The following is a 12,552-nucleotide window of genomic DNA, read 5'->3' as shown; positions in this document are numbered from 1 at the left end:
CTAGCTGCTGACTGGGGACAAGAAGAAGGGGATCTTGTTTCCCAGGAGTAGATCGGTCGGACAGCCATGTTGAGAGCAGAGCGCACTGGCCACGAGACTCAGAAACTAGAGTAACCTCTGTTAACTCTATGACTCTTCCCTATAGTCCTTTTATAAGTTTGTATAGTTTTTACAGTATAAAAAGATAAAATTTGGGTAACAGCAAACCAGAGGTATAAAGGGGAGACTCAAAGCTGTTAATGCTTTCATGTTTTCCTTCTGTCACTGCCTAAGTTGGCTGGACATGTGCACTTCCACAGAAATGACAGCTGCTGCTTTTACATAGAGCAAATATCTTCTTGTAGTGCTGTTGGAGTAAAACACATAAAAGCGAGCCTCGCTTTTTTTCTTTTTTTTTAAAGATTTTATTTATTTATTTGACAGAGACCACAAGTAGGCAGAGGGGCAGGCGGGGGTGCTAGAGAAGCAGACTTGCTGCTGACCAGAGAGCCCAAAGCGGGGCTCGATCCCAGGACGCAGGAGCTGAGCTGAGGCAGAGGCTTAACCCACTGAGCCACACAGGCGCCCCCTCAAAAGCCACCCTCACTTTAAGAAAGACTTATTTTTTTTTTTTAAATAAGTTATCATGCTATTTGCTTTAATCTGAGTATTTAACTTTCCTGGAGGAGTGGTTCTAAATAGAGATCTCAACCCATTGTTTGTTCCTAAACTTAGGGAGCCAAGACCTCCATTTTTTAAGTTAAATAAAACAGAACTAAGTAGAAGACATCACATGTCAAATTGTTGAAATTTGGGTTTCAACTATAGTGTGTATATGTGTATTTATATAAAAATCACATCAATACACACAAAAGGGGTACATGGAATAAATGTAAAATGTGTTTACTGTGGATCATTTTTAAAAACTTGATCCCCCCCCAGTAGGTTTAAATTTGACAATATCCAGTGTCAATGGGAGTGAGGCTAAATGGCACTATACCTTGGGCTGTACACTATTGGACCCTTCAAGAGAATTAAGCTGTAAGTATCAAAATTTTAAACATATTTCCCTTAAAATTGTTACTCCACATTAAGAATCCCAAGGAGGTAAGTGCACTATGATGTCTGCACATAACATTCTCACAGTATTTGTTAGAACAGGGAAAGATTGGAAAACATCTCTATGTCCACTGATGGAAAATTGGTTAAAGTAGGGGGCTCCCACAAACTGAAACACTTCAGTTATACTCAATTTACGTAGGAAAAATATTTTACTAGAGTAAGTCAAAAACATTATGACATGTAGTATGTAAAATATAACCCAAGAAAATCAAGTGAATGTTTACCAAAATATTAAATGTTTTTTGCCAAATGATAAATTTTGGGGGTGATTCTTACTTGTTTATTCTTTTTTGTTAGTGTCCAAATCTACAGTAATTATAAACTTCATTTTTCAAATACTAAAAAGTTATTTTCATTTGGAAAATAAACTGAATTCCCGCAGAATGTTTTAAATGATTCAGCCATTAAAAATGAAGTTTCACATGACTTCTCATTAATTTATCTACTTCTTGAAGCTAATTTCTTCCCTGTGTTACACTTGGTGATTGGGGAAGGAAGGAGCCTGGGCGTATGGATCCTGATCATGTCAAGCCACCTGCGAATTAGAAAAGCCCGTGTGCATGTGTGTTGCCAGAGGGGAGGGCAGATTTACTTTTTCTCAGGAGTCTGTTCCTAGGTTTGTGGTTCCCCTTAGGTCAGATGCATACGAGGTCAAGGCATGGGTGTTGGGAGTTAACTGTACACCAAAAGCCCTCTGAGGAGCCAAAGCTCCTTGCAGACTGTGTAGTTGTATTGGTTTTTTACAAAATAAATCCTGGCACTGACTTGGGGGTGCTCGGAGCTACACCAGGGCCCCGTGGGTCAGGTGCTTCGTGCTTTAGTTCTTTTTCCCATTAAGGGAGAGGAAGCTACTCATGCTTCAGAGGACCATTTACAAACCTGTTCCTAACCCGGTTTTGATGGGCTATAAATTGCCACTAATGATTATATTTTTATTTCCAGATTCCAATAGATGACACAGTTATCAAGTTGCTGTTAGCTGTTTTTAATCAACCAATAAATAGCATTACAATTCTTAACAGTCCACACAGAGCACGCTTTCACATTTGTCCCATCTGGATTATTTTTCTACATGCTTATCATGGAGCTTTATTTTCAGCCTCTTTTTTCTTCCATCTGGGTTATCCTTTTTATAGGTAAACCTCTTACCTTAAAAAGCCTGAGATTATACTGAACCTGCTTGCTTCTCAGGAACCTCTGTTGTCAAGTCCTGAGCCTGTGACTCCCCCACCCGTCCCTGGCTGCCCACATACGTTCCTGGGCCGCTACCAACGCCCCCATCTCCTCCTCCCTCAGGCAGCCCCTCCGCGCCATCCCACATGCCTGCACACGGGGCTGGTTGGTTTCAGACAGTCACATTATCATTATTTAGACTGAAGGAACAGAACTGTTTTTGGCTTTGAGAACACAAATAGGGCTAGAAAGAGTTCAGTTCTACATAAGGAAAAACTGTTGGGAAGTTTAGAAACTTTGTACAGAGACTCAGTAACCACTAGCCAGATCCTGTAAAGAACACATAAATAATGAGCCTTGAAATCTCTTCCAGCCGTGTATTTCCACCCAACGCTGGACATAAGGTCACAAAAGTGTGACACCGCACGCTCTCCACAAGGCAAGTGAATGACACAGGCTGCATTTGTTTGTAGCTGGGAATTAGTCCAGTAAGACACTAGGCTGTCTAGGGGACAAAAGGCAAGCATCTCCTTTGCCTGCCAGCACTGGCTTGTCTCCTATTCAGAATCTAGAAACAACCATGTGCTGGCTGGGAGCTGGCCAGGCGGCTTTGCTATTAGTTGCCTTTAAAAGCATTAGTTGTCATCACTTCAACACCTAAATGCCCAAATCTCAAGGACCCACAAGTCCAAGATGAGGGTCGTGAGGCCACTACGTCACTCAGCAAGCTCGCTGTGCTTGCCCCGCCTTGGGTCTGTCAGGGACGCAATGAAGGGAGGGGCTGGCAGGGTGCTGATGGGGTGGTACAGGGGGCACTGCTTATATTCACAAGGCCACGTGGTCCAGGCGTAGCGAACGGCAGCCAGAGCGCCACGGCAAGAACGGATATTCAGGGCCACCGTCTGGGCTGAGAAAGCGTCCATGGGAGCTGGGAGCCACTTGCACTGACGGTCACGGCAACATGAGACCTAACAAGAGAATGATAACATCGCAATGCTTGGGTCAGTGAGGCCATTCCAAAAGACTGGAAACAGGGGTCACAGGGAGAGAAGGAGCCACACTTAGCCAAGGATGCCTTTCCTACAAGAACCAGAACAAACCCGAGTTCAGGTTGGGTTTGGTCAACACAGCCATAGTGTGATGAGAAATGCTCATGTGATCAAATCAATCAATCAATAAACCATTCAGTGACAGGAAGACAAGGAGGCATCATCACATAGAGCGTTGAGATCACACGATCCCAAATTCTAATATATTTTTGAATTTAGGCTCCCAGCAACATCTGCGTCTGACCAGATGGCACAGCAGGCAGAACTGAGCCGATGGAGCAGTCCAGCTGCTGTGAGCGCTCTGGCCCGCCCAAAGGAGCTAGGGAATGAAGAAGGGGCACAAAGGGACCTTGGATAATAAGCCTCTCTCCAACCAGAAACAATCCAAGGAAGGGGACATAAATTATCCAGTACCCATAGGTGAAATTCTGTCCTGCTCCCAACTAGGATTCTGGGTCTGGATGACAGGCAGACTGCCAGCCGCTGACTACAGGGGAGAACTGAACTCAGCATGGAGACTTCTGGAGAGCTAGAATTACCTTAGCCCCAGTGTCCAGAGAAGCTCAGGGCGGTTTAGTGCTGCCCAAGCACCTGAGGCAAGTGGGTGTTGCAGCTGGGACACCAGAGGAGAACAGCCCTAGAGAAGCTAGTGTATAATTCAAGTTGGTCTTCCATGTTCTTTCATTCCCTCCAGTGCCCTCTTTTCATACACTGCTCCCCCCACCCCATCCAGCCTGATGGCCTCAGGTTCCCAGAGACGCTCATCTCCATGTTCCAAGAGGAATGCCTCGACCTGCACCCCCAACCATGGAAGACCCCTCAAAGGCTCTTTAATTATTTGCCCTCGTTCCACAATGGAACAAGGGTAAGTGTGGCTCCTTCTCTCCCTCACTAGATACTAGAAGAAAGTAGTTTCATTACATTAATTCACACTGACTTACAAACCCCCAAGCTAAGCCTCTCAAAGGAAACACTAAATTGAAAAATATATTAGAATTTGGGATCGTGTGATATAAAAAGACATCCAAGGATGAGGGAAATACTCAGGAGTAAGGAATCTTTCAATAGGTAACCTCCACAGAAAGCCCCAAGCCCTTACCAGAGCAAAGATGGCTGCTCTGGGAGCAGAAATACAAAAGGAATATTTAATATGAATTCCTTTCCTGGGCTGTCCTATCAAATTACCACTAAGTGAAAGAATTAATAGCTACTCAGTCACTCCTCTGAGATAAACTCCACCCTACTAAAAGCCAAGCTCTGCCTCACAGAAATGTTACAATTAGAGATGGGCCTTGGGGTGGAGAAAACCCTGACATAGGATGAATCCCTACTGTTTCAACATTCTTCTCACCTCAAATATCTTGTCCTGCCTCTGCACCTGGATTTCCTGTGAATACGTGACGTTGAGCAGCCCCTTGTCAGCCAGGAGCTCCATGTTCTCAGGCAGTGGTCCTTGAAAGATCAACTTCTCACCATAAGCCACAGCCCGGGCCCCCAAGTGCAGCCTGTAAGCCACTGTCTGTTTGTCTCGAGGGTGGATGCTGCAGGAGAAAGAACAAGCAGAGAACTTGAGCGCAACAGTAACCACACTTTAAAAAAAAGAAAAAAGAGAAAAGGATTACACAAAGCACCCTTCAGGAAGATAAGAATGAAGCTGACAAAATCTAATAGCCAGTGACCAGTGGCTTGTCTGTTTAGGAGACATGGTGAATTGTGACCATAAATGGGGCTCTGGGCCTCCTATGGGTGAGAAACCATGAAAAAGCAGGTGACTTGGAAGGAATAAAGGTCCCCCAGGGAGGGAGGAAAGGCACTGGAGGAGAGCTTACGCAAAATTCTTCTAGCCACTGAAAGTCCTGTGTTTCGTCTGAATCCATCGTTCATCACTCAGCCCCCTCCAGGTTTTATTCATTCAATCAATCAATCTTCATTTGTTCAAAAATAAATATTTGGGGCACCTGGGTGGTTCAGTGGGTTAAGCCTCTGCCTTCGGCCCAGGTCATGATCTCAGGGCCCTGGGATCGAGTCCTGCATGGGGCTCTCTGCTCAGCGGGGAGCCTGCTTACCCCTCTCTCTCTCTCTCTCTGCCTGCCTCTCTGCCTACTTGTGATCTCTCTCTGTCAAATAAATAAATAAAATCTTTTAAAAATAAAACAAAAAAATAAATATTTGTTCAAGTTCCTACTATAAACCAGACACTATGAGTTGGGCCCCATGTCCCTTCAGATCCCCCTGTGTCCCACAGCTAGCATGCGGTAGTCAATGGAGCCATTCACAGATATCCCATCACTGCCCCTCTGAGTTCAGGGAAGAAGTCCACTTCCTGCTCTCCCCCAAGCCCGAAGCTTGAAGCCCAGCAGAGCCAGATGACCTGCTCTGGCCAATGCGATGTGAGCAAAAGCTCCTTTCACCACCAGGGGGAGACTTTAAGGTGCCTGGAAGCCCAGACCAACTTGGAATCTTGTTGCTCTGGATCTGTGAATGACTCTAACCGGCAAAACCTCTCTGATGACCTCTGTTGACCTTCTTCAGACATGTGGTGTGAACAAGAAATAAAATGTCCTTGCACCAGGCACTGAGATGTAGAAGTTTAATTTACTGCAACCCATGCCAGTGTAAATGATGAACAGATAATGCTCCTAAGGTCCAGTCCTTAGGGCACCCACTCTTTGCCCTCTCACAAGTGAACGTCAGAGTGAAGGCCACAGACAAAGAACAGGGAGTATTGTTCAAACAAAGCCCAAGAAGCACCCGTACCTGCCAAAAGGTGACTTCCTATCACAGAGATCCATTGCTACTGCCATGAAAGTGTTGGGCATCCTTGCGTTGGGGACATAGCCAAAATCTGCTGTTTGATGCCAACGGATCTGGGGGAATGCGTCATCCGAGGTTGCAGAAAGATATGAAGATAACTAAAAAGCAGAGAATGTTGCATCAGAACCCTGTCCTAGAGTCTTCTTCATAAGCAGACTCTGCTTCTGCTTCATTCATTCATTCAAATGCTCATTCAACAAGTACTTAGTGAGCTTCTTACCATTGTGGCTGAATACCCCTCCCCCGACACCCCAGTGTGTCTGTGCTGTAACGCCCATCAAGAGGTGGAGCCTATTCCTCCTCCCACTGAATTTGGGCTGAGCCTGTGATATTCTCCACCCAGCAGAATGCAGTAGAAGTCACCCTTGGCCTCGGAGTCATTGTCCCAAGTACCCTTGCCTTCTGATTTCATTCTCCTGGCCCCTGGGGATGGCCAGGTAAAAACAGTCCAGCTGCGCTCCCGAAGAAACTACATGGAGATGGGGCCTTGGACATTGGAAGATCCTTAGGAGGGAGAGGGGTTAATGACCCTGTGGACTCAGCAGAGGGGACAGTCACGTGAAAGCTTGAGACTTCAGTTCAAATTGTAGCCACAGAAGCAAGCCGGGCTGACATCACATCAAGCAGAGCTGAGCCGCCCCAGCTGAGCCCTGCCTGACCCACCCATGGCATCATGAGCAAATACAATGGCTGACGTTTTAAAGCCACTAATTTTGGGGGTTGTTTGTTACATAGCAACAGGTAACTGACACATCGATCTAAAACATGTTCAAGTGCTATAAGGAACCTGAGAGAAAAGCAACTGTGAGCATGTGGTAAATTGCAGCAAAGACCCCAATTCTTCCCCCCTTCCTACAGTCACACCTTCCTGCCATCTGGCTTTGGGGTTTCTCCCAGGAAAAGAAAGACTGGGTTCCCCCACCACTTTCTAAGGTGGTTTTCTTTGGTCAACAGACTGAAACAGAAGTTAGGACACGTCAGTTCCTAGCCTCAGCCTCCAGAGACCCGTGTGGTTCCACCTGCTGTGTCACATTTCTGCTGTCGGGAGAATGACATGCCTGGCCTAGTCCACAGCTCTCTGCAGAAGGGTGAGCGCCGTGGGACGGACTGTCCTCCTCTAACCCACTCCAGCCAAGCCTAAGTGAGAGCCCCCACCTGCCACTGACCCACAAAGATATGAAAGAGTTCGGTGGTGCTCAGTCAAGATCAACCAGCCTCCAGCAGCCCACACATGTGAGCTACAGTAAATGTTATGCTAAGCCATGGAGTTTTGAGGTGATCTGTTACATAGCAATAGCTAACTGGTACAAGTACTTCCCAGCTTTGTTGAGGGGACAGACCCGTACATAAGAAATGTTAAAGAGTAATATAAAATAGCATGAATTAAATGCTACAATGGAGGCACAGACAGCAAGTACTCTGCATTAAAGTTTATTATTCTAAGACAACAGGACCTCAGAATATGTTGGGGAAAAAAAAAAACTTGGATGGGCCCAGAAAATATGAGTAGTCACTACAAACAGGATATGTCAGAATCTTATAATATGCAAACCCAAGAAAGAAAAAGGCAATTTTGAAAGCAAGAGAGAGAGTAATCGAGCTGAACTGAAGGGTTTATGTAGGAAAGACAATGTTGTTAAGACGGTGAGGCAAGTGTTTGGATAGCGTTTCTAACTCCCCCACAAGCAACAGGGGATCACTATGGAGGTGATGGTTGCAGAACACTGTGAATGTACTAATGCCACTGAACTGAATGCTTTAAAATGGTTAATTCTGTGTGAATTTAACCTTAATTTAGAAATTAGAGAGCCACTGAAAATGATAAAAGGACTATTTCAAAGGATTAATAACCTAGTGATCGTGCAAATGATTCTGTGAAGAAAAGAGCCCAAAAGCAGAGAGGCTGACTGGTTTAAAAGCTACTAGAACATTCTAGACACATGAGAGAAAAGGCCTGACCTAGGAGAGCAGCAGAAATGGGATGGGCAGGAATAAGACAGCCTAAAAGACAAAATGACAGAAGCAAGCAACCACCTGGATAGGGGATGGGACCCAGAGAAAGGACAACACCCATCTCGGGATTCTGCAAGTGTAGGTAAGGCCCTTTATCAGCAGACTTCAAGGTAACCAAAGGAAGAGTAGATGCAGAGCCCAACTCAGTCAGCAAATTCTTTAAAAAGGGGAAGTCTGAAAAGAGAAGTCTGAGACTCTCTCCTGCTTGCCTTCAAGAAATCAGCTGCCCTGAGTTCTACAGCTTCAAAGAAACTAATTCTACCAACAGCCACCTAAGCTTGGAAGACAACCCCAAGCCTCAGCTGAGACCCCAGCTCTGTCCAACACCTTCACTGCAGCCCCGAGCAGAGGACTCAGCTAAGCCAGGCATGCCAGACTCCTCGCCCACACAAACTGTGAGATAAGAAATGTGTGCATCATTGTTTGAAGCTGCTAAATATGCAGAAATTTTTTATGCAGCAACAGAAAACTAACATACCAGGGAAAGAAGTTTCCAGGCAGAAGGAAAGGAAAATGGCCGGCCCTAGGGCCAAGTATGCCTGGTGTGCTGGAAGACTAAGGCAGCCAGTGCAGCTGACGTGGAGCAAGTAAGGCAAAGAGAGTTAGGGCGTGAGGTCAGACGGGCAGTGCGGCAGGGGCGGACCGCCTGTCGCTTTGCTGACCTCGCTTGCGTGGCGGAACCACTGGAGCCTTCTGATGCAGCTTACATTTCAAAGGATGGCTTTAACTGAAATGATGAGACTATCGTAAAGGGGAGAAAAGGTAGAAGCAGGAAGACCAGAGAGGAGGCAAGACTTCAAGGGAGAGATGATGGCACCTCAGACTAGTGCAGGAGCAGTAAAGGCAGTAAAAGGGCGTCTGACTCTAACATCCTGAGTAAATGCTTTCATCTCGACTTAAAGTCGACAGACTCCTACTCCTGCAGAAGACAGAGCTCCTGGGAAAATTCTTTAATATTACTTAGACGCATGTGGTCCCAACCCTTCCTTCCTCACTTCTCTGATATTTATATCACCCTGTTCTCTGAATTAGACCATACCTTATTCTTAGCCCCTGTCCAGCCAGTGAGAGGCATCAACCCGCCACCCCTCTTTCACAGCCATGATCTAACAGGCAGTCAGGCCACAAGCTGGAAAACGGAGCAACCACGCTATCTTTGGACGCCATTTGCAAATTTCTGTCCCCATGAGGGGAGCTACGTCATGTAGAGACTGCTCCCCCAGCCTTCTCACTCTCAGAGCGAGCAAATACCTGAGATCATCCCAACAAATGTGGCCAAATGGAGCTTTGAGCACAGGAAGTGTTCTGCTTCTTGACCTTCTAGAAAATCCTCAGGAAAACCCTGGAGAGGTTGCAATGGTAGAAGAAAGGACACGATCTTGAACCAAGGGGACACTTCCAGTTCTCTTATTAAAATCTCTTGGGCAAATCTGCTTGAACATAGGAAATGATAAAGGCTGCTGAAGCTTCATAAAGGAACTTGGTGAGAAGACACAGTGAGTGACCCTACTCCTTCCCACACCACCGCCAGAAGACTGAGAGCAGAACCGTGGTCACCAGCCAGTGTCACGATGAGGATCACGGCAACAAAGCTACCAGAAAGAGTCTAGGGTAAGTACTAGCCTGAAGCACGAGAGAGAGAAATGCTAAATGCAGCCACGGCAGCCCAGGAAGTTGTTTCAAAATGGCAGCAGGGAGGCCCGTTTCGTGGCTTGCTCTACTCCAAAGCGGCCACACGGAGGCACCAGCACACTCCATACCCAAAAGAAATTCATGTTTTCCCAGATCTGAGATCTACTAGGGTGCTGTTCAGCCTCCCATAGCAATGAGTAGAAATACTGCTCCTAATGAAGGCATATGATTGGCCACAGAATAATGAAGTGGCCACACTCAGGGCACTTTACAACAGCATACTGCATTCTGCAGTCCACTCCACCGTTCCTCCAGACCCTTGGTACAAAAGCATACTCCCACGGACTTCCTAGCCTCCTAGTCTTCCTTTCCTCCCACGCTCCAGATCACCTTCCTACTACCTCTCGCACACACGTATCTAACTCCACTGAGCTCCAGTCCTCCGTCTCTAACGTCTCTCTAGCTATTGCCACCATCATTTCAAACTCAACACCGCTATAAACTCATCTTTCCTCGCAGACCAACTGTCCCTCCACATGTTCTGACTTCTAACATTGATAATAATTAAGACTAACATTACCTGGCATGGGCCAGATTTTATATGGATTAACTCACATAATATCTAAAATAATAAAGATAATAATAAAAATAATGTTTTAGGGGTGTCTGGGTAGCTCAGTGGGTTAAGCCTCTGCCTTCAACTCAGGTCATGATCCCACGGTCCTGGGATGGAGCCCCACACAGGACTCCCTGGTCAGCAGGGAGCCCGCTTCTCCCTCCCCTGCTCCCCAGCTTCTGCTCTCTGTCAAATAAGTTAAATATATTTTTAAAAATCACACGGCTGGAGTCAGAGCTGGATTTGAATCCAGGCAGACTAGCTCCACAGCCACGTGCTGAACCACTATTTTGTCATGTTTGATATGTCTCCTTGAAGGTATACGTTTGCATTCTCAGCTTTCCACAAGCAACCAACAGATTTTTGTTGATGAGGATCGCTAAAGCCGGGAGACTAAGGGACTTAGTCTCACGAAACAGAAAGGCCTGAGTGCAAGGACCAGGTCTCTCTGATTCACGCGCTATTTCTAGCACCTTACACAGTTCATGGCATATAATAAGCATACGACACATGGCTGGTATTGGCTGAAGTCACATTCAAATCACCATCTACACAGCAAAGACAAAAAAAGAACCACAAAAGTCCAAATGGAGTTTCCACCAACAGAAACAGAGCTGATGACAGGGCTTGCTATTTTGATAATAATGAGTAGAATCATCTTGTTTTGAAGTCAAAACAAATGTGAGAAAGGAGAAAGAACACGGTTGTAAAGTAATTATAAGTGGAAAGAAGGTCTATAAAAATCTTTATCCAAAAAAAGGTATGGTGAAATAGGACAGGGTGGGGGAGATGTGAGGACGGCGAGCGCGAGGGATCTGGGGGCCGTGCAGAGCCAGACAGCTGGACGCACGTGCGTCTCATTCAAATATTAAAGCCTATTCCATTATCACACTGTGAGTTGGGCCCCGCTTTTCCAACACCTTACTTGTTTTATTTCCTATATTCCAGGCAAGTCAGAATGACCACCCTGCTAAGATGTCTATGTCTTGGAGGGGCCAAACGAACAGGTAGGGTAACACCATTATGAACTTGGTTAAATATATTTCTTCCTTTTCAGCAAGAGGAGAGCAGAATCTTTCCAACTAGTTGCCACTAATTAAAAGTATGATTTCTCTTGACATCTTTTTCCATTCATGTGTTAGGCCGTATTTAATGACTGCCAACCAGTAAGGTACTGGGACACAAATGTGATCCAGGAAAAAGAGGTCATGTGTACAACTGACATGAAAGTAACATGGGGAAGGAGAGGGTGCTAAGTACCCCATGCTAAAAACTCCCAGAAAGCTTCCTAACCTGATACCCAGGCTGAGGTCTGAGGCATGAAGTTGGCTAGGAAAGTGTGGGAGAGGAAGGTTGCTCCAAGCAAAGAGCACGAGCAGTGGGCGGGCAGTGAGAGAGCAAAACGTCACTGTTGGTGGGGAAGGGGCAGCACTGGTTAGGGAGGCTGTGGGGAAGTGGACATTCTCACACATACCTGCTGAGAATATACAATTAATCCAAATTTATACACTTCTACAAAGAAACTTGAGGACATGTTCAACGCCTTAAAAAACGTTCAACTTGACCTAGCAATTTCATTTCTGGGAATTTATCTTACGGAAAGAATTAAGTACATATGCAATGATTTAGCCACAAGGAAAATAAGCATGCTGCTGCTTTTAAAAGCAAGGTGTTTAAAGCAACCTAAGGGCCCATTTATTGAGAACTAGTTAAATAAATTAGAATACAGCTGTATTTCAAAGTACTCAGCAATTATTACAAGTTGTGCTTAAGATTAATATTAACTGGCATGAAAAACTGCTCACAATATAACATTAAGGCAGAAGCAAGCTATGGTACAATGTTATGGTGTGGATCTCACTGCAAAAACACATGAGCAGAAGAGGTCTGCCGATGTCAGGATTGGGGAATTAGAAATGTATATGCAACTGATGAACCACTGAACACTACATCAAAAACTAATGATGTACTATATGTTGGTTAATTGAGGGGCACCTGGGGGCCTCAGTGGGTTAAGCCTCTGCCTTCAGCTCAGGTCATGATCCCAGGGTCCTGGGATCGAGCCCTGCATTGGGCTCTTTGCTCAGCGGGGAAACTGCTTCCCCCCCGCTCGCTCTCTCTCTCTCTCTCTCTCTGCCTGCTTGTGATCTCTGT

General features: G+C 45.7%; 1 protein-coding gene across 1 annotated transcript in view; it reads right to left on the bottom strand.

Annotated features, from left to right (window-relative positions):
- Positions 1 to 2,065: 2,065 nt before the first annotated feature.
- Positions 2,066 to 12,552, bottom strand: part of SIAE (sialic acid acetylesterase) — a 38,652-nt gene continuing 28,165 nt past the window's right edge. Inside the window, exons 8-10 of the mRNA XM_004750155.3 lie at positions 6,081 to 6,235; positions 4,675 to 4,864; positions 2,066 to 3,242 (exon numbers count right to left, since the gene is read on the bottom strand). Coding sequence (XP_004750212.1) covers positions 2,991 to 3,242; positions 4,675 to 4,864; positions 6,081 to 6,235 — 597 coding nt within the window. The 3' untranslated portion in view covers positions 2,066 to 2,990. The remainder of the gene's footprint in view (positions 3,243 to 4,674; positions 4,865 to 6,080; positions 6,236 to 12,552) is intronic.

This window comes from Mustela putorius, unplaced genomic scaffold, assembly GCF_011764305.1.
Source record: "Mustela putorius furo isolate JIRA1106 unplaced genomic scaffold, ASM1176430v1.1 tig00000460_pilon_pilon_pilon, whole genome shotgun sequence".
NCBI classification, from domain to species: domain Eukaryota; kingdom Metazoa; phylum Chordata; class Mammalia; order Carnivora; family Mustelidae; genus Mustela; species Mustela putorius.
The sequence above is the reverse complement of the archived record's forward strand: the minus strand, read 5'-3'. Positions and strand labels throughout refer to the sequence as shown.